Genomic DNA, 21,437 nt, shown 5'->3' on the forward strand with positions numbered 1-21,437 from the left:
TCTCGAGACACTCGGGCCCAGGCCTCGGCGTTCGGATTGATTATTGCCCCGACGCATGATTCCTTCAGTGATACGTTTATGGATTAGCGAATCACATGCACATAAGTGTAACGAGAGAATAAGCATCCTTCGTAAACGAGCAAACGCCTGACTATCATAGGTGCGAAACGCCACCCTTACAGACGAACTGAACGTGCGACATGGCCTAGTTTGGGCTGGTGCAGAGTACTGTGTCAGGGAACGCGCTCCTTTTAAGTAATTTGTTAGCTTCGAGCGTGTTTGCAAGGAGTTTTTTTATCGATTACTTGATGGACAAGCAGGGTTAGGCTGTGCTGAAGCGCTCAACTGAAGCGCTGCCATACAGCAGTCTTTTTTACACGCATTCTGAACCCTCGATGTTGGCCGAATGCGGTGCAGGGAACTGTTCTATGTGGACAATAATAATCAGCGGGGATCTTATCTGATGGGCCATGTCAAAAAGCGAGCTTCGGGCGGAACAGCCACGGTGCCGAGGCTATACTTTGATCAGTGGGTTGGAAGGATCCGGAGCGCTAGTAGGGGTGAGTTATGTAATTGAAAACGGGCTTGTGTGGCGAGACGGGGATGGAGTACGGTGGCAGACATTGATTATGAATGGATATCACGGTGCGGTGCTGTGCAATGCACGTGGCGATGATGCGTGAGCACGGTAGAATCGCCATCGAGGCAGACAAGGCGCCTTTTGTGTCCCTTTTGGGTGTCTCCCTGCCAGTGAATTGAGGAAGGGTCCAAGCTGGGGATACCTCTATTGGGTACCTTCTGCTGAAGGTGGGAATTTACGGCGAGCTGAATTTCATTCGTTTTGTCCAGCGGGAGACCTCGTGCCACTAGTAGGCCTTGGCGCCTTTGTAATAGCACTAGCACTGGTTTCACCTGGTTATGTCAACGAGTTGTGGAATGGAACCCCGTAGGGTCATGAGGAGACGCGGCCTTACAGTATTATTTCCACGTCTTGACATTCACGAGAAAATCAGAACGCTTGCTCGCTCAGCGACATCGACAAGCACGTCTGTCGACTTATTCGGATGATTCCGCTCCAATCCCACTCGGTCCCAAACTCGGCAACGTCGCGGAGTATAACAACATGGAGCATCAGATCAAAAAGGCGAGTATACCATATATCCGAGTTGTTGTTTGACCGTCGATAGTGGAACAATCTTGGAGGCCGGGGTCTCCTCTAGAGCTTCGAGTTGCTTCGTGCGGAAGACAAGCGTAAAGGGTGCCAGCATGTACTAGTACTTTTCGGATGTTTTGGCCTGCTCGCTCCCAAAATCGCTCCCCGTTTTTAATCAAATTAAGTAAGCCGCCGGAAGAGGCAAAGCTTAATGATAATTTAGAACTCCGACAATACTTCTGGTCTGCATGCCTTAGACCTATGTAATAGTAGCCACCATCGTTCTTTACTCTTTCTCTCTCCTTCTTTCTCTAAGAAGGCCTCCATCCTTCGTCGTCGTCGCTACGACGCTGTCGCTCATTTGGCCTCTCCACTCTCCAGACAGCAGGTGTAGTAGGCTGCCACCATGCTCTACTTGACCTCCGATGCCTTTCCAATCTGTACGTGTCCCCTTGGTTGGTTTACGACACTTTCACTGCTCATGCTCACCTTATTGTACAGTCGTGCCATTCGGAGTCATCGGGTTTGTCCTCGTTTTTTCTGTTTCTTGAAGTAAGCTGACGGCTTTATAGTTTCTACCGCTACCTCTGGTACATATTCCGCATCATTGCTTCTGTCACCTATCGCCCTGTCCCTCTCCCCGAAAACCCAACCTACGTAGCCTCTGAAGATGTCACTATCATCGTACCCACCATCGATGCTGGTGACGAATTCAAGGAAGCAGCCCACAGTTGGCTCGCTGGCAAACCCAAGGAAATCATCATCATCACTGAAGAAAAAATGCTCATCCCCCTTCAAGAACTCGCCAACGCCGTTGACCCGGACCGTATTCGCGTCCTCACCGTTCCTTTCGCGAATAAGCGATTGCAGATGTCACACGGCATTAAGAATACTACAACAGACATTATTGTCTTTGCAGATGACGATGCCATTTGGCCACCGACGCTTTTGCCATATGTGCTAGCGTGCTTTGAGGACCAGAAGGTTGGAGGTGTAGGCACGAGTCAGCGCGTCCAGCCTGTAGGCGAACGCATGACAGTCTGGGAGGTCCTCGCGGCATTCCGTCTGACGATCCGCAACATCGAAATTAGCTCTAGCACGCATATCGATGGTGGTCTTCCGTGTCTTTCGGGTCGCACAGCCGCCTACCGAACTGTCATCCTCAAAGACCCAGAGTTTCTACACGGTTTCACGCACGACTACTGGTTGGGCAAGTACCAGCTCAACTCTGGTGATGACAAATTTTTGACGCGGTGGATGGTGAGCCATGGGTGGAGTACCTATGTCCAGTGCTGCAAAGAGGCAGAATTATTGAGTACGATGAAGCCCAACTGGAGATTCTTGAAACAGGTGTTGCGTTGGACTCGAAATACCTGGAGAAGTGACCTGCGCTCATTGTTCATGGAACGACATATTTGGACCACGCATCCATACGTCGCTTATACCATGGTGAGTGGTGCCGATGACATCATCAAATCATTTTTAACCCATTTTTATCTCGTTTCCAGGTCGACAAGCTCTTTAACCCCTTCACGCTTCTGGTAGGACCCTGCCTTGTCGGGTACCTTGTCTGGAAAAGTACCATCGCCGTTGCAGACGGAGGGTACCATCTGCCTTGGTGGAACATTATCCTCTCCTACTTTGTCTGGCTTCTCGCAACCCGTACCGCTAAGCTCCTTCCCCATCTCTGGCATTCGCCCAGCCACATCATCTATGTCCCCGCATTCATCCTCTTCGGGTACTATTTCGCGATCATGAAGCTGTATGCCCTTTTCACGCTCCATGAAACTGGGTGGGGAACTCGTGCAGGCATTGGCGACCCGACAAAAGCCACAGCTGCCACGGACGCTGGCGGCGTCGGTATTACCATAGTACAAGAAAAGGCCTATTCTGATGCGCCTAGTTCGAGCTCGAGCCAGCAGTCACCATACCATCAACCAGCAGTGGAGATGCAAACCGGTTATGCCCCGCAAGGGGTATACGACGGGCAGACGGTGTATGGGCGGTAACAGTTATGATTGCGATGAGATTATGACGTATGCATACTTGCAGCACAGACACTTTCATACACCAGCTGGGCCACCGTGGAACATTATGGTAGATCCCCCTCATCTCGTTCGAGTGGTGAAACGCATTCATCCTCACCCTCGTATCTCTATTACCCGCAATCGATAACACGACTAACGTATATCCTCACTGCGATCCTCGTACATACCACACCCACATTACCTTGCTTTCATTCTTCCACGGGATTTCCTTACTCTAGCTGGCCATACACATAATACCCACAGGACGCTCTCCCTACATTGCAGCATAAATACGTCATGCACTGCATACACTCATGTTGGTTTTCTGATGCCGGTCGTTTGTGCTGATCGACTACTTCGTGGGCCCATTGATTGTTATCTTTTAACATATATTGATGCAGCTTGGACTAGATCTCTTGTGTACAATTATAGTTTGATGTGTTATGCGCTATATAGATGAACCCATACAGAGTATGGTCAATTCACAGTATAGCACGCATCAGTTGAGATAGCTTGGTGCTTAGCCAGTTCGTGTAAGCCTGCCACACTCGCGGTTGCTCATCAAATCTACCCATGGCGCGCAAAGATCCATCAGACTTGGAAACCAGCAGGCATGATGAAATCATTCTATAAATATTAAATTCAAGTATCACAATATCTACCTCTCCTCAGCTATACCCCGGGCAAGGCACCGGAGGGAGGTACGAAGAGACATTCCTTCCCTGCATCCTGAAAAGATGCTGCCTGATCTCCGAGATTTGCGTATTGATCTGCACCGTATTCTCCGGATTACCATACTGCAGCGTCTCGCCATCCGTATGATTCACATAAATCGTACAATCGGGAACCTGTCGCAACAAGATCAACACATGTCAAGAAGTTAACAGAGCCAGCTGACCCACATCATGCATAAACAGGCTCCAGAATAGGTCTCCGCTTACGACACGGCTAGCTTCAATCGAACTGAAGAACTCCGGAAGTGGAGAAGCAGAAGCGACGTTTCCGGTCCAATCGTATTCTCCAGCGATGTACACCTTGTTTACGGATTGGACGAGGTTGATGTCACTTTCGAGCTTTGCGATGTCGGGTGGGTAGAAGTGATCGGAGAAAATGTCGATAGTGGGGATGGAGAGGTGTGTTGCGTTGACGCCGTAGGTCCCGTCAATGACAAGCTTGCCGGGGGCGAGCTCCTTGATGTATGACTATATGTCAAGCGGCGTAAGGGTCGAAGCTATCGAACACCAGAAGATCGGACATACCGCAATCTGCTCTGTCCATTCGTTCGGGACCCACATGTCTCCAAAATTAGGTCCCCCGAGCTCGTTACCGGTCTCGTAAGCAAAGATCGTGGGATCCTCGGCGTATGTCAAGCCCGTGAACTGGTTGGTGCGAGTAAGGATCACTTTGATGTAGTTCTTAAAGTCGTCGATGATGGTCTGGTTAGTATAAAACTGCATGACCTCGGGGTTGGTGGAGTCGTATCCGGTGAGGTCGAATCCAGCCCAGCGGAGGAAAGTGTATTTGCCACCATGGTAGTAATCCTGCGCGCAAAAGCTATAAGGAAATGTAATACCCCACAGATGAACTCACGTAGTTGTCGATTAGCGGAGCAAAAATGCGGAGACCATGCCGTCTTGCTTCATAGATGGCCCAGTCTATGGTATCGAACGCCTGCTCATTAACGACGCCCAGTTCGGGCATGACGCTCAGGGGATTGCCGACACTGATACCGAGGGTGTGACCGCGGAGAGTTGTCGCACCCATGATCTGAAGTGTATTCATGATTTCCGTGATGCGTCCGAAGGTTGGATAGCTCGCTTTGAAAGGCGCGTAGAAAGGTTGGCCGGAAGGAGGTATGACATTCTCATCAAGACCGAGCCAGTAGACGTTGGCACCGCTAATGGTCCATCGCTCGTCATTGAGCATCAAAGAAGAGTCACTGCGAGTGATAATCGTGTTCCGTATGGCATCGACGGAGGGGGACTGTGTGGATGTCTTCATGCCAAAAGCATTAGAGATACAAAGAAAGGCCACCAGAGCTGGGGCAGCGTCCAGTAGCTTCATGATGAAGGTGAGGGTGGAAGGCAACCACGATCTGGCGAAACTGCTCGTCGCATCAATATATCGGCAAAAATCTTTGACGCCAAAGCAGCGACAATTCCCCGTGGCACTCGTGTCCACCATGAGATGGGAATCGACGAGAGCATCAGTCGGCGCCCCTGCATATGCCATAACAATACGTCCGATGCGTCAAAAGTTTGATGATTAACACCCGCCAGTCTCGAAGTTTTGCGTCTTGTTGTGAAGGCCACAGCTCGTCCGTTTTCAATCAAGACACCAAGTGCAAGGGCGGCAATTTGAACATGAACCTCGCAGTTTTATCATCTACGGACAAATAGATGCGTAAAAGTCCGAACTGAGGAGAGAGCAGCCTAAGCAAGGCTGTTGATCTGCGATGTGGAAAGGTCAGTCGTGTCGTCTATTGCAGAGGTTTATTGTTGAGGAGGTTTATCGCGAAGGATCGAAGGTAAACCTATGATTTAAAGTCAGCTATGATCAAGAGACGGCGAGGCATATATACCTGTACAGGTGTCTCCAGCAAGAAGTCCACATTATACGAAGGTGGCCCGGGATTGCACCAATCAGAAAACACGAGTACTTGAACGCGACTTGCGGCCACTGAAAACAATTATATCATCGGCCACGGTTCAAGTTTTGAACAAGAAGGAATGACTGGTTTCCTCCTTTCATGTTCTGACTACCGTGACGGGAGACTATCATTCACGCCAGTCATAACAGGAAGAGGGTTCTACGCGCGGGAGGTTAGCATCGTCCGACAGCTTGCTAGCCCAGCTGTCCTTCTGCCGCCATTCAATATTCATCCGGACTACGCCTGAAGATGAATATCAGTCTCTGAAATCAGAACTGGGGAATAACAAGTCGATGTTCATTGTCGCCGATAATGCAGTCTTCATTTCATCCTCGGGTTCCGGTGGCGGCTGGGACTTCAATTGGATGGGGACGCCCATATCGTGCAATTGTGCTACCCTGGACACTGTGGACAGTGGAGAGAAGCGAGAGATGCACGTGGAAGTCACGACATGGTCAAAGTGCAACTCCGACCCGAGTTGGGGCAAGACCTAACGAAGAAATTCGATGCTCCCGGTCTCGATTATGCTACGCTGGATCGTCGTACACGTGTCTGTTACACAGGGCACCACTTCTATCTAAAGAATCATTCCCACCTCCCAATCTTGCACACCCCCCATCATGTATGTAGTCGTTCGTATCACCCTTGGGCCTTGATGCACTCGATACTGGGCCCCTGCAGCAAACTCATATTACATTCCTCGAGGCTAGATAGAGGGTCCTCCCCACAGCGAGGTAAGTGCGTCCGCAATATTTATCCGCAAATTGCGCACTGGTCGTCCACAGCTATTAGGTGGCATTCGCATTATTCGAGCGCTCAGGCTGCTATCACAAAATCGCTACCGAGGCCATGCATAATGCCATTCAAGTTGTGGACCAAGCCAGACACGGATTTTGTAAGGAACCCCATGATGTCAACCCGAAGGACATTCATGTAGCTCTCTCGCTTGGATCCTTGTGGCTCTACATTTTCTCCAATTCAAGATTATGGCGGCTTCTTCCTTGTGGTGAACGGGCGTATTCGTTTTCTCGAGGACCGGCTTCGGTTACTCACTAGTCTCCATTAGCCAGACCATATAGGTGGAAGACAGGCCCCACCATATATGGCTTGAAGGAGAGCATCAGTTCCAAACCTTGGGGGAATACTGCGACATCTCCCGGTGGCAAGTGACCACTGCCTACATCGGCAACCTGAAGGCGACCACTTTACGCTGGCGAAGGGCCAAACACCATGATGCACGACGACGTGACAATACCAAATGGCATCGAAATCACTTGCACGGGGATCAAGTCCATGAATTCCGGAGTTATTCCCTGACTTTGAACGGGCAGAACCCGGATTGTCGCCTTGAAGACGGAACGAGCTGCCTTCCTTCTCCATCGAAGGTCCGACCAAGGGAAACTAGATCATAGCAAGCAAGTTTCATCTTAATTCTTAATTACTATGTGCTTTTTTGTGGTCCGGTTAATGTCCAAGAAATACAGTGACTTTACGATGTTGGATATCTTATGGATGGAGTAAGTGTGGAAGTGGGAATAATGAGGTGTACTACGTTGGAGAGGCGGAAGCAAGGTGCAAATTGTTGTGCGCACCCTCAGTCGAGGAAGAATGACTGATATCTAATCAAACCCCTCTACCGCCATATTCCACTTCCAGCGCCCTTCCGCGAAACCGTTAGAAGTGTCCTCCAACAGGATCTCGTTGCGTTTCGCGACATAGACCTGAAGAGTGAACGAGGATGAGTATGAGATAACAACGTGTAGACAAATAGCATACCGTCTTATCAGTCACCTTCTGCCGCAAGGTCGAGATGGCTTCTGGATCAATCGGCGATTCAAGCAGCTCCGATAAATCCTCGACCGCTTTTTCCAAGTCCCTAAGGAAAACCGGTTAAACACATCCGTGGAATGTAATAGAATAAGGGCGAAGCCCGGATCAAAAGCTTTACCTCTGGTTGTCCTCGAACAACTCTTTCTCATTTCCCTTGTCCAGATAAAATGCCATTGCGTACGTCCATTTTAGCGTCGCGCGGCATCGTTCTGCCTCTTCTACAGCGCGCTTCATGAATTGAACCTCGATCCACGTGAGCGAGGACGTTATCTGCATCTCTTCCATCTTCTTCTCGGTCTTGTTGTACATCTCGACAGATAGTTTTGCGGACTGTTCGTGATTCGCCCACCGGTTGTAGTAATGGAGGTAGCGCTCTAGGGAAGCACGGGACCTAGATTGCGCATCACGTGCGTCCACACCGGCCTTCTCGTCGTATCGATTGCACGAGTACCATGCTGTGCCGTGTTCAGACCAGGGGCCTGTTTGGAAGAGAATGTCAGAATCAAACGAGGCAAATGTCCGAGACACGTACCCATGCACACCCAGCAAAATTCATGCTTGCATTTCTTGCAAGTCATGTGGCTGACAAATCGGTCAGCGTATTCTCATATTCCCCCAGATGAGACACGCACTTGCAACCACCATTCTTCTCTATAGTACTCTGGCACTTACTACACTCCTTTGTGTTACTCTTGATCCAATTTGCGGTTTCGCTGTCATCCCTACACTTCTTCAACCACATCTTGGCGACGGGACAAATAACTGGGCGATGGTCGCTGTCGACAGAGCACCCAAAGCAGAACTTATGATTTGCACCGCAACTAACGGTTGGCACCATAGTTGTGAGGGATGAACGGGAGGAAGCAGAAGGGCACGAGACGGTGTAGGTGCACGATGGGTAAGGACAATATTTCAGGTGCGGGTTGGCACCAACAAAGTGCCGGACGAGCAATTCCTGGAATCGCTCCCGTGTCCGCCCATCCTCATCCTCACCAGAAGTTGCTAAAGTAGATATAATGAAGTGGTCAGGTGCGACGAGTGCACAGCCTTCAGCCATGCAACGGATAGCATGCTCGCCCTCCTCGCGAATCTTGGAGGTCATGTATGCCGTCCAGCAGCCTGCACAGAAGGAATGGTCGCATGATAGAGTGAGGAATGACGTCTGAGAGTCGTCGAAGCAAATGGGGCAAACCAAAGGTTCGGCCTTGAGAACTGGATACTCAAGGTAATGTGAGTTAGATGTATCGGTTGCGGATGACATACCTGGTGTCTGCCGCATTGTTCTGCGGCGGCTGCCCGATGAGCGGATGGGTGCAGGACCGGTTACGGAGGGAGAGGCACGGGAAGGGGTGGATACACCAGCTGCGACAGAAACGGAGGATGCATTATCCATATACTTCTCGATGAGGCGTTCCTTATTCCAATTCATGTAACGCAGCAATAAGGAAGCCGTACTCTCCTATACATCACGAAGAATAGCAGATAGAACCATCAGTATGAAATCAAACTTGAGACATTCATACGGACATCGACGCCGAATATGCTTGATATGTGGTCCACATCAGAAGCCGAGAGCTTCTCTACCGCTTGCTGGGAAAGTGACTCATGTTCAATTTCATACGCCTTTCGAGGTGAATGCTGAGGGACTTTAAAGTCGTCCGCGAACTCCATGTCCATGTCATCATCACTGGGTGCTGAACCTGCGATGTTGTCGGCGATGGATTGAGCCACTATAAGAAGGGTAACGCACCATCGTCACCTGTGCTGATCATATCCTCATCATCATCATAGAATGCATCTTCGTCGTCTGAGTAGTCGTAGTCAGAAGACATTGTTGTTGTTGTGGACGATGTCAGAGGTGTTGTCTGCGGCGTGGGCCGGTCTGCATCGATTAGCATGCCCTGTAAGGATTACCAAAGCGGATAATCTTATTATGTAACCAATCACGTGACGAACTACCAAGTAATTTTGAAGTTCCGCTCGGCAATAGCGGCAATGTCATGTGATGCGTTGACTCGTTTCGAATTGATGTGATCCAAAAATGTTACATGCTGCAAAGATTGAAGTTCCTAAATTCTCTGCGTCAGATACCATCAAGATATCTATCTAGACCACCACAGCATCCCATTTTCTTGCTTAGAACGATGGCATCAGAAAGTACTGCAGGAACACACAAGGATCCCGTCACGGGAGAGATGATTTCCAAGACGTGCGTTCCGAATTATTTATGATTATGATGATATCTGCGCACTCACAGATCGCACAGTGAACTCAAGCGTCGCGAGAAGCAGCGCGAAAAGGATGCAAAGAAGGCCGAGAAGGCTGCTGCTGCACCACCGCAAGCTGCACCTACTAAGCCTGCAGCTGCAAATGATGACGACCTTAACCCAAATGTTAGTCATCTCTGCTGGCAATCGAGCACTGATCTGACTCAATGCAGCAATACTTTGAGCTGCGTGCTCGTACGATCCAGAAGCTTAAGGAGACTCAGTCCCCCAATCCCTACCCGCACAAGTTCCATGTCACCAAGAGTATCACCTCTTTTGTTGAAGAGTACAGCGAGGAAGGCTTGATCCCTGCCGGCCAGAAGCTCGACAATGTGATTGTCGCTCTAGCTGGTCGTGTGCATAATATCCGGAGCAGCGGCAACAAGCTGAAATTTTACGACCTACATGGCGAGGGCTCGCAAGTGCAGATTCTCGCGAACGTCCGGTGAGGCTTATCTCAAATCACAGCTAACATGTATTGAATCGTATAAAGTGATGCGGAAGACTCGAAAGAATTCATGTCTACCCAGGCACTCTTCCGGCGCGGTGACATCGTCGGTGTCATAGGCCACCCCTCGCGCAGTCAGAAGGGCGAACTCAGTGTCTCACCCACCAGTATGGTTCTCCTTGCACCTAATTTGCACCAACTCCCATCCGCCCACTTCGGTCTCAAGGATCAGGAGACCCGTTACCGCAAGCGCTACCTCGATCTCATCATGTCCCCCGGTACGCGCAACATCTTCATCACCCGCGCACGCGTGATCAATTACCTCCGTCGCTATCTCGACAACCTCGGTTTCCTCGAGGTCGAGACACCCATGACGAGCATGGTTGCAGGTGGTGCCACCGCACGTCCGTTTGTAACACATCATAATGATCTGGATCTGGACTTGTACCTCCGCGTAGCGCCTGAGCTGTACTTGAAGCAGCTCACTGTTGGTGGACTCGACCGTGTGTACGAGATTGGACGTGTCTTCCGGAACGAAGGCATTGATTTGACGCATAACCCCGAGTTCACTCTTTGCGAGTTCTACATGGCCTACGCGGACATGTATGACCTCATGGAACTGACAGAGAACCTTCTCGAGGGTATGGTCAAGTACCTGAACGGCGGAAGTACGATTGTGAAGTACCACCCCGAAGGCAAGGACGGCAAGGAGCTCGTGATGGACTTCAAGACGCCATGGAAGAGATATGACATGATCCAGACGCTCGAGAAGAAGACAGGAGTCAAGTTCCCCCCTGGTGACACGCTGCACACGGCGGAGACCAACAAGTTCTTGCGAGACTTGTGTGTCAAGGTCTGTGGTTTGATCTCGACCTCTGAGCAACGTCGCTGATGTGTCACAGCACAATGTTGAATGCAGCGAGCCCCGGACTAATGCTCGGCTTCTTGATAAGGTTTGTTTCCTTCGGTAGTTTTTAACGCCGTCATTAACTCGCGTATAGCTCGTTGGCGATTTCATTGAGCCCCTCTGCGTCTCTCCCGCATTCATCAGTATGTCTTGTTTTCGTCTCTTCCCTCCTGTTCTAACCACACCTCCATCTTTACGCAGCTGGCCACCCTCAAGTCATGTCTCCCCTCGCCAAGAACCATCGCTCACGTCCTGGATTGTGCGAGCGTTTCGAAGGGTTCATGTGCGGGAAGGAGTTCTGCAATGCGTACACCGAGTTGAACGATCCATTCGAGCAGCGGTTGCGCTTTGAGGAGCAGGTAAGACGCGACCCTTTATTTTATCTACTGTTATTGTTACGTTTGCTCATCGCACAACTTCAGTCGCGCCAGAAGGATCAAGGTGATGACGAAGCACAAGGCGTAGATGAAGTATTCGTTGATGCGTATGTTCTGCTTCCGGCTCATTCGTGTGTTCTTCCTAAACCCATTCAATACAGGCTCGAGCATGGTCTGCCACCAACTGCAGGCTGGGGCATGGGCATCGACCGAGTCATCATGTTCCTCACTGACTCCCCTAGTACGTATCATCCGGTCTAGTGTTATGCAAGTGCTGACGGTTGTGTACAGACATCAAGGAAGTGCTTTTGTTCCCTGCCATGAAGCCTCTTGAGACGGCTGCCAATGCAAGCGGAAAGGAGCCTGGCCCAGCCGGGCAGTCGTAGAGCCCTGAGGCGATCTAAAAGTAGACGATATCGCAATGGATAGAATAAATAGTTGTACGTTGTGCTTAAACTTGAGGCGGAGTAATGATCCTAAAAACCAGCATCGGGCATTATCACTCAGGTCATTCAGGATGTTATGCAGGAAAGCAATATGACTTTCGGGTGCGCTATAAGGTGGCGCACAAACTACTTACTATGTAAATACTGAATAAGTAGACGCAGCTCTATGATAAGTTTTTGTTAGATCATCACTCATTGCTTCTCTTCCTGATACAATGCCATGAGTACATTTCCACGACTGGGACAAGTTGACACTTACGACAGCATCCTGACGTGCCTCGCTGGCTTCAGTAGTTGCTGAAGACTCATCTGAAGACTCGGGTTGTGCAACTTCTGGTGCAACCTCTTGTTTCTCCTCCTCGGATGGCGCTGAAACAGCCTCTGAAGGAGCAGAATCTCCGCTCTCCTGGGAAACAATTTCGCTCGATTCTGCAGAAGTCTCCTCTTCTTTAGCAATAACTTCCTCGTGCTCCTGAGCATCCTTAGGAGAATCCGTGTCCTTCATATCATATATAAAAACATGACTGAGTCGGTAAGAAAACAAACGCACGAATGCCTGCTCCATCGACTTCTTGATCTCCTCACCAGACACCTCGGTACCCTCATCATCTGTCATCGCGGGGGTCTCTGCAGGTTGTGGCTCCGCATGCTATGCAAAGCACCGTGAACACAAGTATCTTCCGTTTAAAAACTGCAGCATTACAATATCAATTTCGCGTGCTTACATGGCTGGCGGCGTCCTATGCAGTTCCCGTGAGTTATTTACTGAACATAACGAAAGATGGACATACACTCCGGTGTGCGCTGTGACTGTGCTCCGACTCATGGGCATGGCTAGTCTTGCGCGCGGACGGTGACAAGAGATAGAGCATCTAAAATCACACATCAGTCTTGCTTTCAATGTAAAAATGACGCGTTTGAAAACCCACCACCGGACCAAATACCAAAGCCGAGCCAATCTAAAGATTTCAAACCAATAAAATTCTTTCATTTAACTCAAACTGACGGGTACATTCCAGGAGCACGCACCATCCATGGTGTATCACTCCCGTAGTTTCCATGAGATGCGTGCGGGGCACTCGAAGCCATCGTACGTCTGCTAAACGCCGCACACGGTGAGCGTACGCTCTGGTTCGCCCTCATTCCGGAACGGAGGAAGGGGAAAGCACGTTGGACAGGACGAGACATTTTAGTGAGGCGGACCGTAGTACGGTGATGTCGAGACTCTGTAGTATCAAGTTGTGCGACACAAGCAAACAGAACGTGAACGAACGGACTCGGGAGTCGCAGAACTTATGTATAGGTGACGCTGAGGTGGTGTGAACTTTCGCGGATAAGACCGGAATCCCGCCTCTCGCAATTACTTGACCTTTCGTCCCGAGGCGAATACGAGAAACCAGTTGCTGGGCTACTCAACGCTGGGAGGGAGTAGATAACCGTCATAAAGAAGGATGTCGGACCGTGGTCTCTCATCTGGCGCCCAAGGACAGCACATAAAATTACTTATAGGCTGAATTCACGACACAAATGTTTCTACTGGGAGAGAGTGACACAGGCCTCGCATGCGGCGGAACCCAATTCTATGCATTGCGGCATCTTGTTACGAGGTCTGGGAACGGGGATGTGGAGAGGCCGAGAGATCTACAGCGTTGTTCGGATTCCAATACTTAACTTACAAAAAAGCTTTGACAGCTTTGTGCTGACATGCATCACGTCTTTCGTCGGCAAAGCGTTCCGCACTCTATCGGCAGATGCTTGAAAACGTTTGATAAACCGGTGAGCTGATCCGTTTGCATGATCAAAAGCAGACTCATCGAGGCTAGCTACATCAGCAAAAGACCCATAATTTTCGCTTGTCAAAAAGAAGATTAATGATTACGGAGAGCTTACGACGCTGGTGATGGAGCAACGCGATTGGTGGAACAGAAATTCCAGACGTGAACGCCGATATTGCTGCCATATCTGGCTGATCAAACTTAAGTCGAAGTTATCTCGCGCGGATAAGATGCGATGCTCAAAGATATGATATGATGGTAGTCGGTTGATACATGAATATGCTACTGCCTATACAAACTCGGTACTGAATGTATGATAGCTCTCCTTGTCCGCGAAGTTGTTCAGAAAGAAACGCTCGAAGGTTTCCAAGCAAGTCGCAGAGGACACGCCGTCGCCCACTGCCTCGCCATAGTCCGGTATCAATTCAACCGCATGTGTTACATCTGTCATCCGCACAACAGCCCCCTTCCTATGGCGGCCACCGTGTTCATCGTGCATGTACGCACGCTCCACAGTCCACATGGCGAGTTCGGGACGTTCGTCAGGATTAGAAACAAAGGGGAGATATTGGATATAGAGAAGCGGGTCGGAGAGGCACGATGGCAGTACCAGGTTGGAACCTCGTCGAATCATGGGCTGAAAAATCAATCGAACCTGTGCAACGCAACTCGCTGTGAGTGATATCAGTAGTGCTACAACATAAGCGCAGGAATAGACGCACTTATTCTGCCTTCAACGCCCGTGCCGTCAACGAGAACGGTGTCGCAATTGCCAAAGGGAAAATTGTCGCTGGGTGGGTATGCTTGTACTACTCTGCTGGGCATGATGACTCGTGGCTGGAATGCTGAATGAAGCTGCAGCCGAAACTTGTTCCACGTCTGAAAGCGCCCATATTTGGGGTCCCAGCTGGCACGCTCGCCGCTGGGCGGGGCTGAACGACGAATAAAATCAGCAAGCGCACGATCAAAGTCGGGGAGAGCGAATTTCGTGCGAATTTCAACTGGTGACAGCGACTTGTAATCTGGCGCGACATTCAATTGAAAAGCAGTGAGGGCATCTTCAGAGAGAATGCCCTTCAAAAAGTGGTTGCGGACTGGTCGTGGACCACGGACCGAGTTGACTTCGTCAGGGAGAACACGGGAAACCCAGGAGAGCGCAGGATTTGTAGTTGTAACCTCCTCATCTTCCGTGTGTATGGCATTGACAAGCGGCGCCCCCCGTGAAGTCAACAGTGCGTACAGGTCAAATATCTCCATTGATTCTTGGCGGTTAAGAATCCGTACACACTGCTCTGTGAAATCTTTGCTCTGCCGGGCTGTCCGCGGGAAAAGTTCCTTACAGTGTGTTATGAGCAAGCGCTCCGTCGTGTCAGCTGAAAACTGCATCAAAGTGCCCAATCTCTGGATCGTACCCTCGAAGCTTTGCAGTAGCTCAAGTTTCGGGATGAAAAAATCTTCCTTGGCGCCCTTCTTCCCCCTCCTCGCTGCGGCCTCGATGATAGCATCCTTGAAAGAGTGGAAGTCCGAAAGTGCCTGCACCATTGATTGAAGTGATTGGTGTGAATGAACCGGATTCTGGGCGAGGTAAATGAATTCCACAAGGGCACGGATTGCGCGAACGAATCTAGGTGGAGCGGCACCTGCGATCGAGGCAACGACAGTGCGTTGTATGTCTCTGTGCTCACGGCCCGTCATTTGCTTGACGTGCGTGATACCTTTTGCGAAGTGGCGCGTCCCGACCTGCTTATGCTGGGTCATGAAGCGCTTATCAAGCTCGTGATTTCCTACAGCCTCCTTAATCCATTTGAGCGGGTGATCAGCAAAAAACTTGTGGCAAGTGTGCAGAAGCTCGCCAGCGAGGAAGACAGACGGACATGCGAACACCCAATCACGCCAAAACGGCATGTGTACTCCGGACAGATTGACAAGTTTGGCTGCTTTCTGGAACTTGTCAAGCTCCCAAGGATCAACTGTTTTGGTGATATCGACAATGAGTTGTAGTGTATGCCGCCCGGTGCGTGGGGGGTGGAGGATCCCATCACCAAAATCCCGTTGTGTCGCCATAGTTATAGGAGATGCGTTTTTAGCAACTGCAGCGATCATACTAGCCTCCGGCAGGTCGCATACATGAGCCACGAGAGGCGTGAAAACATAGCGAATGTATCGGGAAGGATCAGGCATGAAACAGCCGTCCATTGCTGCGGCCTTGAGGTTGGCAAAAACGAGGTCCATGCATTTATGCCATAGCCGTGCCTGGAGAATGCTTTGATAGTCCGGATGCACGCGAAACTTGACAATCGGCATGTAGGCAACGCAGCGCCAAGCTCGTAATGTTGCCTTGGAGCGAACCTCGGAATCAATGTTGCCGATAGTGACGAAAACTGGGTGCATCTCAAGTCCCCCTGTGAGTCGTGTTACAGCAGTTTTATCGGACCCCAGGATAATTGGCACTTGAGTTGCACCGAAAGGAAGATGGTCCTGGAAAATCGTGAAGTCAATCCATAACTCGACGAATAAGATGAACAGAGTGAACAGACCTGAATTTTCCATGCCATGTCAGCGCTCATGTAATCTCCGTATTCACGTTGGTTTCCGACATTGACAATGTGCGGGTTGAAAGTCATATGATTCGCAAAGATCGGGTCGCTAAAGAGTTGTTTAACGACCTCCATCGCATCGCGCCAAACAAGCTCGATGGGATAGACTGTCTTGTAGCCCGAAAACTCCATTTTGGAAACTTTCCACTCCGTAAAACAAGGGAGCGAGTCCATCCAGTCTAAGAGTTGATCTTTCGTGGTGAAAGAGGGTCTTTCACGTGTGTTAAACTGTGGAGGTACGATCAGCATTGTGTCTATGGCTTGAACCATCCTTTACCCATTTTAACTTCAAAAACTTGGTGATTTGGGTTTGGTTGAGGTTTTCAACCAAGAACTTCCCTAATTCCCATTCACCTTCATCACGGAAAGGGTAGTGGTGGTTTATCTTCCGCCGATACGCATACTCATCATCTTCCAACCTATCGAGCATATTCCTGCCGACACCAAAGACATATCCAGAGCGTGGATGGCAAGTACCAGCTGCGGGCGTCTGATCGCTTGAATTGGCACCTCGACGGAATACAGGAGGGACAGGTAATTCTTGTGGTCGTGCTTCAGATGGCCAACAGGTAGACTGAGAATTAAGATGCAGAATTACCGCCTCGATAGATGGATATTCACCCAAGTTGCAGTTGGGGCATAACCTGTCAAAGGTACGTAGTACGCATCAGCATCGAGCCCAACAGAGGATACTCACATCGTAGCTTAAGCTTTGCCTTTGGCCTGTGCAGGCTGTGTTGCTGCCAGCTGTACTTACCCAAAAACTTGCTAAGTCTTTCGAAGTCCGCAGCTACGCATTTTTTCACACTACACAATCACTCGCTGGCGTCATCCGCAGGAGGCGCCAATGTTTGCGACTTCATCTCCCATCTCCTCCCCTCCTCGGTCAAGCAGCCCAGCCCCTACCACAGGCTCGAGCAGGAGCAGTGCAACTAGGGTTGAAATAGCACCCTTTGAACTATACAAAAAGCCAAACTTGAACCCCCCCCATGCAATGACTGAGTTAGGCTCTGGCACTAATTCTCCAGGTTACCCACATACTCCCCTCTCCCCAGTAGATGTGACTGACTTAGGCTTTGGCACTAATTCTCCAGGTTCCCCACATACTCCCCTCTCCCCAGTAAATGAGAAGCCAAATCATTCTATGACAGGGAGCCTATTGTATAGGCCTTCCCGTCGTGGTGGCCTCACATCCTCTTCCCCTTCCCGTCGTGGTGGCCTCACATCCTCTTCCCCCCGTCGCGGAAAGTCTGCTGTTCTCCGTCGTGGAAATCAGCGATCTCAGCCCCTGCGTGAGGAGAGGCCCAGGCCATACCCTGGCCGCCCAACTCCACTGGAGCTTCGGATATCAGCTCGTGTATCAGGACGGGCATGCAAACCAGAATTCACGCCCGAGGAAATTAATGAGGTATGTTTATGCTAATTTCTTTGTTACAAGAGGCTCATCTCATTCATATGGGAAAAGAATGAGACAGCGATACGGAACGGCTTTTCAGAACTGAGCTTTTCAACGCTCTACAAGTTATTTCAGGCAAGGCTTGCTGGCCGTGAGGCTGCACGCCAGCGTCTACTGTCTACAACGTGGGAGATCGAGGAGGCAGAGCGGTTCTTATCATTCAACCAGGCACTCCATGAAGAGAACAAACGCCGCCTCATATGGTCTGATGAAGAGTTGAAACGTGTTAGAGCCGTTTTTTCTGAGCGTGAGCACACAGAAATCGAGGACGACAAGAATTACCTTCAAGCTGTCTACGATGACGAATGCGAGATGCTTCGCGCTGTCGCCGCCCAAGCAGAAATACTCTCAAGGCACTTAGGCATGCATGCCAAGGATGATCTGCTGAGATCCCTTGGAGAAACCTCACAGAAACCTCGAATCGTCGGTTTGGTCAAAGAAATCAGCAGCTCATGTACTTCCTCCGATCTAGAAGGCAGTATGGGCAGTGCCGTTGAGGATGATATTGAGGGTTCTGATGCTGATAGCGATGATGATATCTCACCTTCCTAATCCTGCAATCGGTATGTAAATTTTATCATCCCCGCTCGTCATCCACGCTGATCAATATCATTCGTGGATAGCCGCCTGTTCATATCATTACTCGGATCGATCCTTTTCTTATTAAACCCAGTGCCCTCCAGGACTTCCCGCCCTCGTTTCAATTCAATTCAATTCCGGACCGCGTTACCTCTCGCCTCTCCCAATATGTAACATTTGTACAAAGTTTGCAAGTGTGTTGTTTTGTAGTACTGTCAATGAAATGTGCGTGTCATTTGTATCTTCTGACCACCATCTTCATGACAAGTAAGCGTCCCCCACAGCGCAAGGGCAAAGCAGCAGTCCCTAAACCACCTCGAGGATCTGGCCTCAACCCTTCTGGTTTTCCTCTCGCTAATCAACTCTACCTTCCAGCTGAGCAGCCGCACATGCCCGCATTCAATTTCGACCCATACGCACCGAGGGATGCAGGTAAGCACACGAGCCGGTTAGCACCCACCATCACTAATGATTTCACACAGATACCCAGGACCAGCCGTTATTCAATAACGCTGGTCCATCATACTCACCGTCGAATAACCTTGGTTTTTACTCGGGGGCAGGTCAGTCGTACAACGGTCAGTACCCACCATCACTAACGACTTCACGCAGATGCCCAGAACCAGCCGTTCGATGGTCCATCGTACTCGGGGGCATCCCAGCAGGGTCAGTCGTACGATGGACCATCTTACCTGGGGGGGGATTCGGGGGAACCAGGTACGAATACGACCGCGTCGTTGCCCACCTACTGCTAACGAGACCACACAGATACGCAGAGTCAGGGTCCACCGTTCTACGACGACGACACGCAAGACCGGCACCCAGCGTTCGACGACGACGCCGGCCCACCTTATGACTTCGGTTCGGACTTCGATTTCGACACCAGTGGATTTGATGGTGGCACTGGTCCACCCGGCCCCAGTGGACACGGCCAAACCAATCTTGACGACGTGAATGCGGCACGGCCCACGCCGGCTTGGGTGGACCAAGCCCCGGACCAAGGCATTGGTCTGGTAGACCGAGGTGGTGGTCTCGTGCCGTCGAACTGGAATACAGCGCTGATCCGGCGAGGAGAAATCCCTCGCTCAGAGATTGTTCACGTGCGTGTTTTTTTTATTTATTTGTCCCGTCAATTTATTAAAATCTTATGCAGACTGGGGGCCCAGCACGAACAACGAAAAAACGAGCATCTCGACGCTCGATGCCCGGAACGCCATATATCATACCACAACCCCTCTCCGTCACTCAACGAAACGAAACGCGTACAGAACCTCCGCAGGTGATACCCGCACCTCCCCCAACGACATCTCACGTGTCTCCGAAAATCATCACTCTGTCGCAAGATTCCATCGCAGACGCTGTAAATAAAGGGAAACAGTTGATTATACGGGAAATGTTCTCAAGGAATGCGTTGGGCCTGACCAGAAGGCAGCGCCAAAGTCTCGTGGAGCGGGCCATCAACGAGTCCATTCCCGCTTGTCACGAACCCAACGGTAAGTGTCCTCTACGACGATCTAACCTGTTTACTGATATTCGCAGTGGCATTCACAAACTTCATAACGAAATTACACCTTCGAAAGGTAGCGAACGCCTTCTCCTCGACGCGCGGGAAGATGATTTCGTTCGCGCGAGACGGCGTTTTCGTTGCGTTCGAACTCTTCCCCCCCATACAAAATCCTCAAGTAGCAGATACTTTTCGTGTCGCGAGAGTAAGCGCACTAATTCACGGTGTTGACCCGCTGTTGTTTATGCACAGGTATTCATTTAACGAGGCACGTTGGGCACGCTCTCTATCTACGGTACTTCTACTCAGTTCTCTTTTCAGAATGGCCTTGTCACCGTCCACGCGAAGTTCGAAAATCCGTTCGTCATGGCGCTTACCATTCGTTTCATCTGGTCCGGGGGCCGCCAACTATTTCTCGGCGATGCGCCGCTCAAAGCGTTGAAGCATGTCGTGGCGCTGAGCGGCGCTGCTACCCATTGCGCCTTGGAGGAGCAGGGGCGGGTGAAGATCGACGTCATATCCTTTGGCGAGACATCACACGGACCCAAATTCAAGGAGATACTTGCCGCGTTTAAGAGCCTCAGCCCCGAGGAGAAAGCTTCCCTAAAGATCTTTTTGCAATACATACTGGATGTTGGACCTTCGCAAGCTCGAGAGGGCGAGGACTCACTAGCATCCTCGCCTGAGTCGAGTGATTGGTTGTAGGTAGATAGCACACAGATGATCAGATAGCAGAATGTATTAGTAGTACTACTATCAGATTTTGATAATCGAGCAGATAACCAACGCATCTCGCATAGGATGGTCTCAGGGTTCAACATAACCAAAACGAGCGTGGTGAATAGCGCCAGGGTGCAACATAACCTAAAACGAGCGTTTACGAACGCCGGCCTGAACTAACCCAATCAAAAACGCTCACAAGCATTTGTGAGCAGCTTTTGGAAAAAGGTGCGTTTTTAGATGTACTTCGGATCGAATGTTGAGATGGGCGCGCATGTCGTAAGACTGCAATTGAATGTCCGTCGTGTTTCGACGCGTGAAAAATGTCGTTTGACTTGACAGTTTGTTGACCCTATGTATTGTGGGAGATGAAGCATCTAGAACGCGAGTGGAACGAGTTCTTCACTTTGATGACTGTTTATAGCACTCGTCTATTCCAGTATTTCTCGCGACAAATAAAGTTGATACTCACATTAATGTGATTTTTTGTAGACTTGTCGTGGTATACGATGGGTGATTGACTAGATAACCCGTCTGTGCTACACATGTTCACATTGTGCAGACGCGGCGCCCTTGAAGGCACAAAGAACAGTGATACTAAGCATGTGGATGGCATGCGAAAGACCTAAAGAGATGCCGCTCTAGCGTCTGACAAGTCAGGCTGTGTGCTGTGGCCATTATTAAACCTCGTAAGCGGATAG

General features: G+C 50.2%; 7 protein-coding genes across 7 annotated transcripts; 3 read left to right on the plus strand and 4 right to left on the minus strand.

Annotated features, from left to right (window-relative positions):
- Window positions 1-1,559: 1,559 nt before the first annotated feature.
- Window positions 1,560-3,174, plus strand: DEU56DRAFT_958612 (glycosyltransferase like family 2-domain-containing protein; the record flags this gene model as incomplete). Its single annotated transcript, XM_041359282.1, has 4 exons — window positions 1,560-1,593; window positions 1,655-1,676; window positions 1,726-2,602; window positions 2,662-3,174. 4 exons carry the CDS (start codon window positions 1,560-1,562, stop codon window positions 3,160-3,162), a joined length of 1,434 nt encoding a protein of 477 aa, XP_041205320.1. The 3' UTR covers window positions 3,163-3,174.
- A 674-nt stretch (window positions 3,175-3,848) lies between these two features.
- DEU56DRAFT_742381 (glycoside hydrolase) lies at window positions 3,849-5,181 on the minus strand (the record flags this gene model as incomplete). The annotated part of the gene is made up of 4 exons (XM_041348928.1): window positions 3,849-4,028; window positions 4,083-4,382; window positions 4,440-4,721; window positions 4,771-5,181. 4 exons carry the CDS (start codon window positions 5,179-5,181, stop codon window positions 3,849-3,851), a joined length of 1,173 nt encoding a protein of 390 aa, XP_041205321.1.
- A 2,268-nt stretch (window positions 5,182-7,449) lies between these two features.
- DEU56DRAFT_742335 (RING-5 domain-containing protein) lies at window positions 7,450-9,492 on the minus strand (the record flags this gene model as incomplete). The annotated part of the gene is made up of 7 exons (XM_041348924.1): window positions 7,450-7,551; window positions 7,607-7,706; window positions 7,779-8,139; window positions 8,193-8,242; window positions 8,293-9,119; window positions 9,188-9,360; window positions 9,411-9,492. 7 exons carry the CDS (start codon window positions 9,490-9,492, stop codon window positions 7,450-7,452), a joined length of 1,695 nt encoding a protein of 564 aa, XP_041205322.1.
- Window positions 9,493-9,804: 312 nt separating this feature from the next.
- Window positions 9,805-12,045, plus strand: DEU56DRAFT_742310 (lysyl-tRNA synthetase; the record flags this gene model as incomplete). Its single annotated transcript, XM_041348923.1, has 10 exons — window positions 9,805-9,869; window positions 9,927-10,053; window positions 10,101-10,372; window positions 10,421-11,228; window positions 11,278-11,328; window positions 11,377-11,425; window positions 11,484-11,641; window positions 11,705-11,766; window positions 11,821-11,900; window positions 11,951-12,045. 10 exons carry the CDS (start codon window positions 9,805-9,807, stop codon window positions 12,043-12,045), a joined length of 1,767 nt encoding a protein of 588 aa, XP_041205323.1.
- Window positions 12,046-12,169: 124 nt separating this feature from the next.
- Window positions 12,170-13,434, minus strand: DEU56DRAFT_528496 (uncharacterized protein). Its single transcript, XM_041346645.1, has 7 exons — window positions 13,135-13,434; window positions 13,035-13,064; window positions 12,897-12,977; window positions 12,831-12,845; window positions 12,656-12,754; window positions 12,383-12,604; window positions 12,170-12,308 (listed from the first exon to the last, which is right to left on the minus strand). Exons 1-7 carry the CDS (start codon window positions 13,291-13,293, stop codon window positions 12,294-12,296), a joined length of 621 nt encoding a protein of 206 aa, XP_041205324.1. The 5' UTR covers window positions 13,294-13,434; the 3' UTR covers window positions 12,170-12,293.
- A 735-nt stretch (window positions 13,435-14,169) lies between these two features.
- Window positions 14,170-18,110, minus strand: DEU56DRAFT_973809 (uncharacterized protein; the record flags this gene model as incomplete). Its single annotated transcript, XM_041359526.1, has 7 exons — window positions 14,170-14,552; window positions 14,603-15,196; window positions 15,221-15,850; window positions 15,986-16,358; window positions 16,418-16,705; window positions 16,755-17,121; window positions 18,106-18,110. 7 exons carry the CDS (start codon window positions 18,108-18,110, stop codon window positions 14,170-14,172), a joined length of 2,640 nt encoding a protein of 879 aa, XP_041205325.1.
- A 662-nt stretch (window positions 18,111-18,772) lies between these two features.
- On the plus strand, window positions 18,773-20,987 carry DEU56DRAFT_958638 (uncharacterized protein; the record flags this gene model as incomplete). The annotated part of the gene is made up of 7 exons (XM_041359283.1): window positions 18,773-18,944; window positions 18,995-19,075; window positions 19,125-19,229; window positions 19,281-19,612; window positions 19,666-20,005; window positions 20,052-20,221; window positions 20,338-20,987. The coding sequence occupies 7 exons, from the start codon at window positions 18,773-18,775 to the stop codon at window positions 20,719-20,721; spliced, it is 1,584 nt and encodes a 527-aa protein (XP_041205326.1). The 3' UTR covers window positions 20,722-20,987.
- Between the last annotated feature and the right edge of the window lie 450 nt (window positions 20,988-21,437).

Source organism: Suillus clintonianus (assembly GCF_016758775.1).
Source record: "Suillus clintonianus strain FC179 chromosome Unknown DEU56scaffold_72, whole genome shotgun sequence".
Classification (NCBI taxonomy): domain Eukaryota; kingdom Fungi; phylum Basidiomycota; class Agaricomycetes; order Boletales; family Suillaceae; genus Suillus; species Suillus clintonianus.